Genomic DNA, 16,241 nt, shown 5'->3' with positions numbered 1-16,241 from the left:
GCCCCTACAGAGCACCTTCAGGAGAGGGGTGCTGGAAGGCCACCTGGCGTAGTGGCCAGGGCGCTGGGTTTCAAGTCAGCTCGTGGTTTGAACCCTGGTTTTGCTACCTATCAGCTGGGTGAGCAGTTCACTTGGGTCTCAAGGTCTTCCTTAACCTCTACTCAGATGCCCCACTGACATGTCAAAGTGAATCCAAAGCCAAGCTTACACAGTCTTTCCCTTTCAACTGGTTTCTCCTTCTGATTCATCTATTTCCATCCATGGCACCATCGTGGACTCTCATGAAGATTGGGAATGTTCAGCCTGGAGAAGAGATTATCATTGGCATGTGATGGGCAGCTGGCCCAAAAGGGTGAGAAAGGGACTGCTTTCTTCTTTTGGCCCCAGAGGGCTGAACCAGGAGGTATGGGAGGAAGTTTGGAGAGGCAGATTTGGACAAGATGACAGGAAAACTTTCTAACAATGAGAGATGTCCCAAAGAAGAACGAGCAGTCTGCGACAATCAGCTGCTCCTCGTGATGTTTGAAAGCAAAATCTATCAAAATAATTGATGTCATTGATGTGATACTTCTAAGATCTGCAAAATGTTTAACATTCTTTTATTGGTCCTCACAACAGCCCGGTGGGGGCAGATATTACTATCTCCATTTTACAGATGAAGAAACTGAGACTGTAAGAGGTATGTGAAGTGGGGAATACTCTGCCTCTGGTGATATCCACTGAGCTCTCTTTCAGATCCATTGTAGAGAGAATCCCAGTTCAGGAATGGGTGGGGCCACATGGGCTCTGAGCTCCCTTCCTACTCTGATCCTATGATTCCAAGGTTATCAATCCAATGTCTTGTCTCTGGATCGGCAACATCAAAACCGCCTCTTGAAGTCTTGGGCAGGATACAGGTCACAGTTGCACAGGGGGAAGGAGCACCACTGAGGGGCTGACGTTGCAGAGAATGGGTATGATCTAGCGCCCCAGAAGACTATGGGAGAATCAAGAAAGGCTTGGGCTGAAGCCCAAGGATGTGGCTAAAGGAGAGAGGAGGAAGAATGCATAGTTAAGGGCTGGAGGTACACAGTAAATACACTTAATAAATGCTGGAGACACATAGAAAGCACTTAATAATGCTGGTTGGCTGGGTGATTGGTTTATATCTTGCAAACATTTATGCTGCATACATGCTGCTTCTTCCAATAGAGGAAAGTCTTTGAGGGCAGCAACCATTTCATTTTTGTCTTTGAATTCTCAGCCAAACTCAGAGCCTGGTACACAACAGGCGCTTACTAAATGCTGCTTGACTGTGAATTGATTGAGGGGATTCTTGTTCCAAGTCAGGTTGGAGCAGCTCTAAGGTTCAGTTAGTACCCCTCCCCCAATTCTCCCATCTTTGAAGAAGGCCCATTGTCCTACCCAAGAATCCTCAGGAGCTATGTAGCTCAAGTAATTCAAAGGAAGAAAGAAAAAAGTGTCCCTCCCTTTCCTCCTTCTCCACCACCAGCGCCTTCTATTATTGACAGTATCAGCAGGTTAATTAAGCAGTCTGTTAGTGAGGATGTTAAGAAAGCTGGCACATTTTCAACTCGGATTGACACCATTCAAAACCCAGGCATAACTGACATTGGTGCAGCGATACTGAGAGATGTCACAGACTGGAGGAGAGGAGGCTTCGTTCCTGCGGCAGCAAACGCGGAGTCAAGTCCTGGGGGAAATATGTTCCTGCTGCTGCAGATGTCCTCACATCAAATCAAAGCTCCATGAAGAAAAGCAAGCCGGGTGTTCAGTGTGGGGGCTCTCCAGTCTTGGCAGAATGCTCGGGGTCCTGGGCTGGGGCTTGGGAGTCCAGGGCTCTTGCCCGGCTTCTGCCACTGGCTTCCTGGGTGACCTTGGCTAAGTCATTTGGCCTCTAGGAGCCTCAGCTTCCACATGTCAGAAAATGGAGAGCATCCTTGCCCTTTCTAATAATAATCATAACAATAACAATGACTCATGTGTATATAGAACTATAAAGGTTCAGGAGCACTTTAAATATATCAATTATATGGTAAGTAGATTAAATTAAGTTGACCTCATGGTACAGAAGACCTGAGTTCAAGATCCTGGGAAGATCACATCCCCTCTCATCAGCCCTGGGGGCTCTCTAGGACAGTTAAATAGAGTGGGGGCTGACCTGCGTGGGCAGGGGCAATTGTCTACTAGGAGCTCCCCACAACACATGTATACATATATGTGTATACACACATACACATATACACATGTATACATGAACATATATACTGCATACACACATGCGTGCTTATAGACATGTGTGTGCATGCATATGTACATGTGTGCATGTGTGTCGTATGTAATCAAGCATGTGAACGTGTATGTGCATGTGTGCCCATAATTTGTGTGTTTGTGCTTTATGCACATGTGTGCATGCATATATGTGTGTGTGTGGTGTACACGTATGTGTGTAAGCATATACACATTTAATGTATGCATATGTATGCGTGTCTGTATCTTGTATTATGTATATGTTCTTATGTCTATGTCTCCCCTCTAAAATGTAAGCTCTTTGAAGGCAGGGTCCATGTTCTGGCTTTTGTTTGTTTGCTTGCTTACTTTTCAGTGCCTGGCACATAGAAATGTTTATTGATTAACTAGCACAGAGAGGTTAAGTGATTTGCTCATGGTCACACAGCTCAACTCAAACTCAGATCATCCTGTTGCTGAGTGCAATGCTCTACCCACTGAGTCACACTGCCTCTTTACTATGGTATGTTCTGGTGTGAAGATGATGTGAAAAAAACAAATGTGAAAGTCTCTTGAGAAAGTCGTACAAAGATAAGAATGCCCAGCCTTTGGGCCTATAACTCCCTAATGTTTCTTTAATTTCACAATATGCCTTCTGATTCTTATAATCACATTTTTATACATTTCTTATTAATTTTTGACAATTTCTGGTGTTTCATAACTGAGGTGTCATAAAACTAGGGTTGGGAATTTGAGGCTTAAAAAATTAATCTTCAACCAGGTTTTAACATGAAGTGACTCCCAAGCTTAGGCTCTTTAAACAGGAGTTCCAACAAAATACTCCTGCTCAGCAACCTTTCATGGCTCCCCACTGTCTGCAGGACAAAGGCCATATTCCTCTAGCTGGCCTTCAAGGTCTTATGTGGTCTGGTCACACTCTACCTATCTGACCTTATGCCCTTTACCCCCCAGTGTGGACCCTCCTTTCTGGCAGCCTATGCTAGTTGCTAACACACTCTGATAGTCACTCCTCCCCTCTGCCCACCCATGTCCTACTCAGGCTTCAAGGTTCAGTCCCAGTTTCACTACCTCTAGGAAGTCTTCCCTAACTATTCTAGATGACCCCCCCCCCCATATTCCAAATATAATTGGAGAGTCTTAGAGCTATGCTCCCTCTGCTGGAAATTCACCATTTCTTATCTGTACCCTTCAAAGGCACTGGAGAGATGCATGGTGGGAGTCAATAAGGCTGCAGTCAATCAGGATGGTGTAACAGATAAAGTATTGGGCATGGGTTCAGGAAGGCCTGGGTCCAAATCTTGGCTCTGCACATACCTGAGCAACTCACAGGACCCCTGTGCCTCAGTTTCCTCATCTGTAAAATGAGGATTGACTCAATGACCTCTAACATCTCTTCTGCTTCTAATGCTGTGATCCTTTGATCCACCAATGAGCTATAGTGGATAGTGGCCACTTGTTCTATGGGATTTACGTGTTGAGAGCACAGCTTTCATAATGCAGAGGGCCGCAGTGGGTCTGAGAATGGCACTATGGGAGAGGAGGGAGAACACTAGCCTTGGAACTAGGAAGATCTGCGTTCAAATCCCACCTCAGACATTTACTAGCTGTGTGACCCTGGGCAAGTCACTTCACTCTGTTTGCCTCAGTTTCCTCATCTATAAAATGAGCTGGAGGAGGAAATGGCCGACCACTCTGGTATCTTGGCCAAGGAAACTTCACTTGGCATCACAAGGAGTTGGACACAACTGAAAACAACTGAACAAGAACAAAGTTTCCTTTGCCTGAATAATGATGAAGGAACTCTAGAAGTCTCATTAAGGCCCAGCAACTCAGCGGGGAGGGGGGAGGGGGGAGGGGGGAGGGCGTGCCGCCTCGGACTGAGGAGAGCTAGGCCACTGTCACCAAGACCTGGACGACGGCACTCAGGGGACGCAAGAACCCTAGATCCAAACAACGGACCTGAGCCCTGAAGCAGGCATCCAGGAGGCAGAGCCCAGCACAGAGACAGTTTGCTCCCCAAGGAAAGGACCCAAATTTTGGATGTTCGGATGCCCTCTCATTTTTTCTCCTTTTATACTTCTTCTCTGCTTTTCTCTCCCTCTCCCTTCTCTCCCCCTCCTCTCTGTCTCCTTCCCTTTCTCCTCTCTCTCCCCTCCTCTCTTTCTCTCTCCCCTTTCTTTTTCCTTATTCTTTATTTCTCTCCTTTTCTCTTTAAACTTTCCCCTTCTTTCTTCTTCCTCTTATCTCTATCCCTTAGTTTATCTCTCTTCTTCCTCTCTCCCCCCCTTTCTCTTTTTACTCTTTCCCCTTATCTCTTTTTCACCTCCTCTCTTCTCTCCCCTCTCTCCTCTTTTCCTTCTCCCTCCCTCCATCCCCCTCTCTTTCACACACATGCACATGGAGTCCCTGGGGTACCTGCCACAGAAGCTGTAGGCTGAACCAGGCATTGGGGGCACCTTTGTTTACCTCTGGCTCCCACAAACCTCTCATTGCTAACCCCACAGGATATTTCCATTTCCCAGCTGCCCCTTCCACCATCCTGTTTTGGGGATCTGAGCCTTGGGGAATATCTTGGCATTCCCCTACCTATCTGGAGGGTGCCTGAGGAAGCTGGGGAAGGCACGGGGTAGGGGTGGTGGTGGTGAGATGGTTGTTTCCTTCATCTATTCCTACCATGTGCTACATGGGGAGACCCTGACCTTTCATTAGCCTGTTTGCCCAGGGTCACCCAACCATTCATTCCACCTCTTCATCAACCACAAGGCTCTACACACAATTAGGCATGACAGGCCACAAATAAGAAAGAACTGGAGAATTAATTAAGGCCTAAACAAATTAATTATGGGTCCCTAATCAGTTCTGTTGCCAACAAGCTCTCTCTTTCCATCTCTCTCTCTCTCTCTCTCTCTCTCTCTCTCTGTCTGTCTGTCTGTCTCTCTCTCTCTCCCTCCCTCTCTCACACACACATGCACATACACCTCCTGTAAAAATAGAAACCTCCAATAACCGAGATTTTCCACTTGCATCAATACTCTACCAGGCTCAAAATACTGCTCAGAAGTTAGTTGTTATGGAATCTTGGGGGAGGGGGAGAGAGGGGTTAGAGGTGAAGCAGTAACAGCTGATGCACAGAGACAGCACATCAGGGGTGGCAAAACCCTTTAGAGACACTCTTTTGTTTGGTCTTCACAACAACCCTGGGAGGTAGGTACTATTATTATCTCCATTTTACAGATGAGGAAACCAAGGCAGACAGGTTAAATCACTTGCCCAGGGTCACACAGCTAGTAAGTATCTGAATACTGGTCTTCTTAACTCCAGGTACAATGCTCTGTGTCCTGCTCTAGCCTCTACTAGCCCACCTAGCTGCCTATGTATGCTACCAAAGCCTCTCATACATTTATTTTTTAATGTACACACTGAGAAACATAGGGCATAATGGAATTCCTCCCAGTTCCTTGCTTTCTCTGTAAAACAGTGAAGGGTCTGCCCTCAGCTTATCAGATATGGTGTAAAATCCAGAGCTGAAAAAAAAACCAAACCAACTCTTGCCGTTCAAAGTCAGAGCTGACACTGAGATGACATTTATTGGGGAGAAATGTAAAGTTTGGCAGATAGGCTCAAAAAATCAGTTCCCCAAAGAAACATGACAGAGGTATGTTTACAAAGCAGATACAGTGCAAAAGACCTCATGTGCTAGGGGCGGGAAGCTCCCCTGTGAGTCATCAGTGATATATAGCAGCCAAAAAGCTAATTCCCATCAAAGGCTGAATTAACTGAAGTAACTACTGACAGCAGCTGATGGTTCTGCTGTAGTTTGCTCTGCTCAAACCCCATTTGGAATAGTGTGGCTTCCCTCAAGTCTCAGCTAAAACCCTACCTTCTCCAGGAAGCCTCCAAAATCCCCCTAATTCCAGTGCCTGCCCTCTGCTGATTACTTCCAATGTACCTGGGTACGGAAAGGGTGTTTATGTGTAGTTATCTGAAAGTTGTCTCAAGAGTAGGGACTGTGTTTTGCCTTTCTTTGCATCCCCAGCCCTTAACACAGTGCTGGGCATATAACAGGTGCTTAATCATATTGACTGTCTGACTGGTTGAAGGGCAGGAGCTATTTAGTCTGGAGAAGAGAAGATTTGTGTGGGAGTGGAAGGGGGGAGGGAGAGAGAGACTGAGGTAATCAATGTGGGACAGTGGGGAAAGTACTGGACTGTGAGTCCGAGGGCCAGGATTCATATTCACCTCTGACACTTACTAGTTGTTTGACCAGAGGCAAGTCACTCTGAACCTCAGTTTCCTCATCTGTAAAATGGGCATCATGATGATGATGATGATGATGATGATAGTATAATCCATAGGGACCACAATTTGTTGTTGTAAGGATCGAAGGACACACTGCATCCAAGTCCTGCACAAATGTCCTTTATTATTAATTATTATGAGAAGACTTTTCTTCTTGGCCCCAAAGGACAGAGCTGGGACCAGGAGGGGTGGGGGATGTGTGGAGCTACAGAAGCAGATTTTCCACTCAATAAAAGAAAAAAAAACTTTCCAACCACTAGAATTGTGGTTGGAAACCCAAATGGAATGAACTGGGCCTCATCAGAGGCTGGACAGATGGGATTCGGGATTTCATTGGAGTCTGGACTTGTTAACCTTGGAGTTCTTGCCCAACTGTAAGATTCCATGATACCTAGCCCTCTCAACTTCATCTGAAAAGCTAAGAGAAAACAGTATGGTGGGGAGGAAAGGGGAATGGCCCTGGGTTCGAGCAGCCCTAGCTGTGCCAGTGACTAACCTTGGGAAATGCTTGGATTTCAGTCTCCATAACTGAAGAATTGGGGATGACAGTCCCTGTTTTAGTTTAGCTCACGAGGATGATAGGAGGACCTAACAAAATGAGAAGAATTAGCCTTCCTAAAAAGGAGAAACACCTTGTATTTATTACCAAATTATTAATAACATTTCCCAAAAGTGTAAATTGATATATAAATTCAAAGTGTCTCTCCCAGTATGAGTATTTTATTTGAAAGCCTGATCAGAAAATACATGGCTCTTCCTTCCTCTCAAGTAGAGGGGTGAGGGACTACTGGTGGAGAGTGAGTTTTGTGAGATGGTTTTACTTGTTTTTATTGTTTCATTTTCAGTCTTGTCTGACTCTTTGGGACCCCATTTGGGATTTTCTTGGCAAGGATACTGGAGTGGTTTGCCATTTCCTTCTCCAGCTCATTTGACAGATGGGGAAACTGAGGCAAACAGGGTGAAGTGACTTGTCCAGAGTCACCCAGCTAGGAAGTATCTGAGCCAGCTTTGAACTCTCCAGAGCCATTGCTCCATCCACTGTACTACCTAACTGTCCCTGGTTTTATTTAGCTATCTTTAATTGTTATGGGTAAGGTGGGGAAAGATGTGTATATCAGGAAGTGAATGAGGAGTAAATCATCAAGGCATCAATAACACTTTAAAAGGATATTCACATCATATCTGTGAACACACACACACACACACACACACACACACACACACACACACACCCCAGGCTGGAAGTTCCCTGGGAGAATGACCTGTCTCATCATCATTGAATATCCTCTGAGGTTGGGCGCCATCTCCCCCATTAAACTAGGGGAGTCCTTAAAGAGCACCCTCTCTAGAGGAAAGATACACTACAAAGTTCAGTGAAAAGAGCACAGGAGAAATCTGGAGTCTGAGGACCAGGGTCCAAATCACAGGTGACCCTGAGCAAGTCATTTACATTCTCTGAGCCTCAGTTTCCTCCACTGCAAAATGAAGGGGTTGGACTCAGTGACCTCAAAGGTCCTTCTAGCCCTGGATCTAAACTCCCTTGGATGTTAAGGCTCCACCCCCAGAGGGCCTGGGGAGTTCCAACAGTGTAGGCCAGCCAGAGCATCCATGGAGGCCAGTGGCACAAGCAGCCAGTCTGATGCTGGGCCCCACCCCAGTGTGGGCTGGGAGATGGCCTCACACCATTAACTCCCCTCTGAGGGGCTGCTTGTTCTGTGATGAGACTCCTGGGGGTGGGAGCACACACAGTACTCTGAGCAATATTACAGTCATAGAGTTGGGAGAGATCAGCTGGTCCAACCCACTCACCCGGTTCATTGGATGACTAGGCAAGGGGAATAATGACAATCTGACTTCTCTGCACATACCTGGGCTGCCCTATCACATGGTGGGGGTGGGGAGGCTCCAAGGACAGCACCTGAGGCTCCCCCATCATACCAGGGGCTCCCTAAGGGCCCCAAATGGATCAGGGGTTGCTGTGTCACCCTGCATCAGACTGAGGACTCCTTCATCTCCTCCACCAGACCGGGGCCTCCCTGAGGAAGGGGCTGCGTATGTCCCATCAGTGAGAGAAGTCTTCCAACGGTAAGACTCTTGCATTTGCATACTTTCACAAAGTTTTATCACTGGATCCTCACAACACCCCCAGACATAGGCAGGGCAGGTATTATCACTGCCATCTGACAGGTGAAGAAACTGAGACCCAAAGATGCCTGGCCTCTGAGGACCCTTTTGCTGTTCCTCTTCTCTGTCCTAATGAGGACTTGCCGATGACAGTCTGGGAACGGACCTAAATTTTCCATTAGGAAGTGGATAATCTAGGTGACAGATAGTTTGAACTCAAATATTTGAGGCAAGAAAGAGATTTAAGAACATAAGACAAGGCAGAATTAAATCAAGGTAGAAGTGAGAGGTAGGGCTGTCTAGAATCCAACAGGAAATAGAGAGAGGAGTTGGTAGTGAAAAAACGTAGGAGAAGAAGGAGTCATTTCAGTTGTTGGGAGTGCAGGCCCTGGGGTCCAAGCACAAAGCAATGGAGGTCAACTCCCCTCATTTTATGGCTGAAGGAACTGAGATCCAGAAAGATTGAGTGAATGCCTAGGCACCTATAGAGTTCTGGACCTGGAGTACGAGTTCACATTTTCCCTCAGATATTTACTAGCTGTGCGACCCTAGGAAAGTCATCTGTCTGCCTCAGTGTCTGCATCTGTAAAATGGGGAAAATAATAGCACCTACCTCCCAGGTTGTTGTGAGGATCGATCATTTGTTAAATACTTATCATGTGCAAGGCACTGTGCAAAGAGCCAGGAATACAAAGAAAGGCAAAAACATGGTCCCTGCCCTCAAGGATCTCGAATTGTAATGGAGGAGGTCACATGCGACTCACTAGGTCCATGGAACAGATATGCAGTTACAGTGTAACAGGTAGATAGTAATAGTGTAACAGAGTCACAGCCTAGCAAATATACAGTTACATATAACATATACAGTTAGAATGTAACATATGTAGCTGCAGAGTGCTATAAACAGTTACAATGTAACACATATAGTTACAGTGTGACATATATACAGAGGTCAGCCTGCCTCCGAGCCAGACTGAATCTGACTCATTGTCATGGCCACAGCCAGCCCAGGTCATCTCAGAGGCAAATCGCCAGTGTCTGGGGAGACTGGGAAAGACTTCTTACAGAAGGTGGGCTTTGAACTGATTCTGGAAGGAATCTAGGTGAACTCAGAAGAGGAAGTGAAGAGGAAGAGCATTCTAGGCATAGAGGACAAGGAAAAGGCATGGAGACCAGATATGGAGAATCACAGATGGAGTGTCAAGAAAGCCAAAGTCCCTGGATCACAGCATCTGGAAAGCTGAGGAGGGGCAGGTTATGAAAGGATTTAAAAGCCAAACATAGAATTTCCTATTTGACCCTGAAGGTAATAGAGAGCCAGCCGACTTGGCCAGACCTGTACTTCTGGAAGATCACTTTGGCTTCTGAGTAGAGGATGGATTGGGGCCAAATGAGATAATATACGCAAAGTACTTTACAAACCTTAATGGGCTATATAAATGTGAGCCCTCATTATTACTGTTCAAGGTCACACAGGTAGCATAGGGCAAAGCCATAGATGCATATACACGGGCTGTCCCTCCCAGCTGATTGTGAACTCTTTGAGGATGAAGAATGCTTTTTCCTTTCTTAGCACCCCCAGAGCTTAGCAAGGCATGTGGTATATAGTAGGTGTTTAATAAATACTTGTTGACTGAGTGAATGATACTGTGACTATAGAAGTAGTCAGCACCAAAATCTAGATGTCTCCTATTGCAGCCCGTCTGGGATAGAAAAGTGGCTCTGGAGTCAGGAAGACCTGAGTTCAAATCCAGCCTTTAGACACTTAGCTAGCCATGTAAAACTGGGCAAATCATTTAACCTCTATGACCTTAGATTCCTCAACTATAAAATGTTGGGAGGAAAACAGCAGCTACCTTCTGGGATTATTGTGAGGATCAAATGAGAGAATATTTATAAAGCACTTGGCATACAGTAGGCTGTACATAAATTCTTATTTTCTTCCATTCTCCCTTTTGTGCCATTTCATGGAGGGACCCCAAAGAATTTCTGGTCTACCAGCCACCTGGATGGCAGGGGCTGGGTTAACACACCCTACCTCTCCAATTTCAAGCCTGTTTGCACGGTCAAGATTTGATCTCTGCCTCTCAGTCACTGCCACAGCCAGCCCAGGGCAGTCATGGTCTGTCCTCTTTGTTCCTGATTTGGCCCATAAACCCAAATGACTGGGAAAGCACAGAGTTAACTCAATTAGGCCCCTTAACGAAGCCAGCCCTAAAGGGTAATTTCTTTAATGGCCCACCCCCAAAATAGCAGGAGACTTCATTAAATGTGTGGCGTTGCCACAGCAATTATCTAGGTCATCTGAGGATCTGGCCTCGTGATTAGGCGTTGGAGTTCATTAGCCTATTGGCGAGCAGAAGGGAACAAAGAGTGAGGCTGCTGAATGATAATAATCCTGGCAAACCCCCATATTTGCCAGGGGCTGCCAACTTCTTTCAAAACACTTCATGCCCTCCTCTTGCTCCTCCATACATGAGATAGAGGAGGAGACAGAAGGATGCACCAGGAAGAATGCTGGATCAGAGGACCTGGGTTTGAATTCTGAGTCTGCCACTCACTGCTTTGGGTAAGTCCCTTGGGTCTTTGAGCCTCCTATATGAAATGATAGGGGCTGGATTAGATGGTCTCCAAAGTCCTTTCCAGAACTAACTCTACTTATTCCGTGCTCCAAATTTTATAGCTAACAAGAGGCCCAAGGTATTGGAGATCCAGAAACTACACCCCAAATTTTCTGCCTCCTGAGTCTTTCCCTTGGACTGAACTGCCAAAGAGGAGCCATGGGATCTCTCCAAGGCTCCCAAGCCCCCAGGCTGCAGGCCTAGTTCCTTTCCTATAGAGAGAGAGAGGTAGGGCATCCCCGTAGAAAGAACACCCAACTTTACAGTGCACAGACATGGGTCTGAGTCCTGGCCCTGGCACTAACTAGCTAGGAGTCCTTGGACAAGTCATTTGTAGGCAGAGTGATATGATGGGATGCACTCAGGTCTTAGTTATTACACAGGGAGAGCTTGAGGTCAGGAATTAATTGGTTTGTAACAGAGCTGGCAAGAGAGTAAAAACAGCCTTGGGGCAGCCCTCTGCCTTTGATTCCACTGAAGAAGGGAAGAAAGAAAGCTGCAGGGGGGAGGGGAGGAAGTATCAAGGGAGGGAGTGGAAAAGAGTTGAGACTAAACATTTTATAGATATCTTATTTGATAATGAGCCAACAAGCCTGGAAGGTAGATACTATTATTGCCCCCATTTTACAGATTAAGGAAACTGAATCTCAGAGAGGTTCAGTGACCCAGGGTCACATTACTAGAAAGTGCTGGAGGCAGGATTCAAACCCAGGTCCCATATTCTAGCCACAATATCATGCTGTTTTTCCTTGGGGATGAGAGCCCAGATCCATTAAGGGTGGGCCAGTTGGGGACCTTTTCAAGTCTGGGGGGGGACCCTTTGGGACACTCTTTCTTTACCCTGTGCAGCAACTTTCCTGATATCTCCAGATATACTTGTCCCCTGGCCAGGAGAGCCCCAGGTTGGATGGAGTCACACACACACACACACACACACACACACACACACACACAGGCTGGTGCACACATGCAGAGCTCTCTCTTACCTACAGCCGGGAACGGCACAAACCTCTGGATGAGAAGGCGGGTGGCTGGGGTGAACTTGTTTGCTCTTTGAACCAGAGCATTAAGGCCCACCTTGGAAAGAGGAGAGAGTGAAATCAGAGGAGAGAGTCACCACAGCAGGACGTTATGCACCCATTAAGCACCAGAGGAGGTGGAGAGGAAGGCCCTGGGCAAAGAACAGGTCCTTATCTCCTGCCTGATCCCAAGTGCCCAGCTGTGACTCAGCGCCTCTGTTCCCAGGGTGACTTGATGGTCCCATGCCTGCTAGCTCCTGCTCAATGCTCCTGCCACTGGGAAGAATGTACCCCCTGGGAAGAGGCTCAGGGAAATTGGGCATGTACCCTAAAATGCTTTTATTCTTCATTCCTTCCACTGCTATCTACTTAATCAATGAAGTGAGGACCCTGTGTCTCCTCTGGGCCAGGTCTGGTGCTAGGAAATGATTCAGGAAAGACCCAGGGCCTGCTCATAGGCACATGAAGGGGTGGAGAGGGATGAGATCAAATGTTCAAGCCCTGCCCTATCTCATGTACTCTATTTTGCATGTACTTATTTGGGGAAAGGGGAAGGGAATGAGCATTTATAGAGCACCTACTATGTTCCTACTATGGGCTAAGTGCTTTTCATAAATATTATCTCATTTATTTATATAAATATCTTATATTGGACATTTATATATGAAATATTTTATATTTAATATATTTGTGTGTATATGTATGTGTACGTGTGTCCCCTGATCAAATATAAACTCCTTGAGGACAGGGTTTGTTTCATTTTTTTCCTCTTTGTAACCCCAGTGCCTACCACAGTACCTGGCATACACAAAGCACTTAATAAATTCTGATTGATTGATTGAATGACTGGGTATATGATACAGACTATACAGAAAATGGGAAATCAGAAGAGAGAGATATCAGCTTCAGCTAAGGTGAACCAGGAAGTCTCCGTGAACAAGGTGCACTTGAGTTAGGCATTGAAGGATGGATGGTGACAATGATAATGAGTCCAATTCGATTCAATAAATATTTATTAAGTGCCTACTATGTGCCAGGCACTGTGCTAAGGGCTGGGGATATAAAAGGAGGCAAAAAAACAATCCCTGTCCTCAACGAGTTTATAATCTAACAGAGGTGGGGTGGGGGAGAGACCACATGAAAACAAATGTATGCAAAGTAAGTATGTACAGGAGAAACAGGAAATAGTGAAGAGAGGGAAGGCACCAAGGTCTCCCAGCCACAGAATGGCAAGAGCCAAGGTTTGAACATGATTTGAAATGCCCCACACTCTCTACTGCCCACATTCTTTAAGATTTTACAAGGTCCTTGACATTCATTGCCTCCTCTGAGTCTCCCAAGATCCCTGTCAGGCAGGTTCTATGATGATGTCCATTTTTGAAGATGAAATAGGTGAGACTCACAGGGGTTAGGTGATTTGCCCACAGTCACACAGTGACAGAAACAGGACCTGAAACCAGATCTCCTGGATCTCGGTCTATTATGCCATGAATTCTCACAGTAGGCAGAGCACGAAGGGAGAATATTCCAGGCAGAGAGAAGATAAGCAAAGGTGTGGAAGTGGTAATGGATGGGGAGGGAGGCAGGGGACAGGCAGGGAGAGTAGCTCTAACTGCTTTCCTACACAATACATGTCCATCAGGCTAGAACCAGCCCAGCTGTGGTCAGAAAGCCTCATCATCACCAGCTGGGTCTCAGGATCATGTAGTTTTAGCCACAGAGAGGATGTAATCTGCCTTGGTGGAGTGGATGGCCTCACTGGTGAGATCTCAAGTTAAAGCAGAAAAGTTTCTGTCGAGCTTGATGTACACTTCATTTGACTCTCCCAACAACCCTAGGAAGTAAATAATCTAAGTGTCATTGTTAGCATTTTACAGCTGAGGAAATTGGGGCTTAATATGGTGAGGTAACTTGGCAAGGACACACTGCTTGTGAGCACCAGAGCTAGGGTGACTTCTGGCCAGATCTCCTGTCTCGAAGTCCAGGACCCTGTCTATGAGCTGATGACAGCTGCCTGAAGTCTGCTGGGACCAGACTTTGGAGGACACCTACACTCTATGGTCCTTGGAGCTACTCAGTCTAGCACTTAGCTGTCCCCACTGCCAAGAGTCTTGTCTGCTCAACTAGACTGTGTGCCAGGGCCTATCTAGGAGCTTGTCAAATTGGAAGAAGTGTTGAGCCCAGAGATGTGGGTGGGCTGCTGGCCATAGAAGGCCCCTGTCCCTTGTCAGGATTCCCAAAGGTATATCCAGGGGCCACTCTCTCTGGACTCCAGCCCATTCACCACACAGCTACCAATGATTGTCCTAAAGCACAGGCCTGACTATGGCACTCCCCAACTCAATAAACTCCAGTAGCTCCCTATTCCACTGGGATCAACTGTAAGATTCTGAAAGCCTTCCACAAGCTCTCCCATTTCTGCCTTGCCATCCTCTCATACTTTATCCCCTTCATCTAGGCACTGTATGATTCCAGGACAGAAGTGAAGCAAACCCAGACCAGGGATGCCCTCCCCAGCTCCCTTCAAAGCTCAGCTCAAGTGCCCCTTTCTGGACAGTGCCATCTTTAGGGTCTTTCCCAACCCCCACATCAATTTGTATTCACTTAATTTGTTATCGTTGTTGTACTAGCCGGCTCCCCCAGGCTATCCCAATGGGCTGTAAACTCTTGGGCTGCAGGGACCATTTCCTTTTGGTATTTGTAGTCTCTGTGCCTAGCACTGAGCCGCAAACCTTTTGGGGGGGCAGGGGTGTCTCAAGCTGTGACTGCCTCAATGGAAGGAAACCTCCTTCCCTAATCAGTTTGTGAAAACTCCCTCAAACTGATACAGGTCAAAAATGTGGATGCAACTTGTTAAGTCATTGACTCGAATGAAAAGTTCTGGACTGAGTGAACCAGAGGTCCTGGGTTCAGATCCTGACTCTGCCACTTACTATACACCTGTGTGACCTTGGTCAAGTCATCTGACTTCTAGAGTCTCTCTTTCTATAAAACGAAGAAGCTGGGCTAGATGACCCTGAGGGTCCCTTTTAGTTCTAAATCTCTGGGTCCTCTGAATGAATGAGGTTGACAGTGCATAAGGGATATCTCTAATTCCAGCTCTACGAATTACAGCCAGCCCTCCTCCCTCTCCTGGGCCCTCCCTCTTCCTCCCCAACTCCTGGCTGCCTTCAGGACTCATCTCAAATCTCATATTCTACAGGCCTCCCACCACCACCATCACTGCTAGTACTTTCTCTCTGAGATTACCTCTGTGTGTGTATAAACATATATAATTACATATACACACATACTAGGTACAGACAGGGTATTTTTCTATAGATAGATGTCTTGTATGTACCTAATTATTTATGTTGATCCAACTATAGATAGATAGATAGATAGATAGATAGATAGACAGATAGACAGATAGATAGATAGATTTTGTATGGATGAAGTGTCCTCATCCCATCAGAATGTAAGTTCCTTCAAAGCAGGGACTATTTTACTCCTTTCTTTGTATGTTCAGCACTTAGCATACAGTAAGTACTTAGTGCTTGCTGATTATTTCCATAGCCAGTCTGATCCCCACCCCCACTTAAGGGAGAGAGCCCATCATCCTCACTGCGTTGACAGAGAAGCAGAAAGAAGAGGGTGCTCTCAAGGCCACCCGGAGGAGAACCAGGCGTCGTGCTTGAGATGGGAATGAGACCTCAGCATTCTGACCCGTCCCTCTCCTCCCCTCCTCCTTCAGACGCCAGGGCTGCTCGAATGGCCCCGGCCTCCCCGCAGTGACTGTAAGGCAGCTCGCGATGCCATAACTGCCGTGCAGATCGTGGAGATATATAGATATATATGGATGTGTGTGTGTGTCTATATTTTTACTCTTTATTTTAAGCCTCGCGTCGATGCACAGATCCCAATTCCCTCCCTTCCCCACTCGCTCCGG

At 46.5% G+C, this 16,241-nt stretch overlaps 1 protein-coding gene across 2 annotated transcripts in view; it reads right to left on the bottom strand.

Annotated features, from left to right (window-relative positions):
- SFXN5 (sideroflexin 5) overlaps positions 1 to 16,241 on the bottom strand; it is a 198,000-nt gene that overhangs the window by 69,616 nt on the left and 112,143 nt on the right. For both annotated transcript variants that reach the window (XM_078149254.1, XM_021001098.2), the window contains exon 10: positions 12,281 to 12,371. In XM_078149254.1, the coding sequence (XP_078005380.1) occupies positions 12,281 to 12,371 (91 nt within the window). The remainder of the gene's footprint in view (positions 1 to 12,280; positions 12,372 to 16,241) is intronic.

This window comes from Phascolarctos cinereus, unplaced genomic scaffold (assembly GCF_003287225.1).
Source record: "Phascolarctos cinereus isolate Bilbo 61053 unplaced genomic scaffold, phaCin_HiC Scaffold_2;HRSCAF=192, whole genome shotgun sequence".
Classification (NCBI taxonomy): domain Eukaryota; kingdom Metazoa; phylum Chordata; class Mammalia; order Diprotodontia; family Phascolarctidae; genus Phascolarctos; species Phascolarctos cinereus.
Note: the sequence above shows the minus strand (reverse complement) of the source record. Positions and strands in the feature narration are given on the sequence as shown.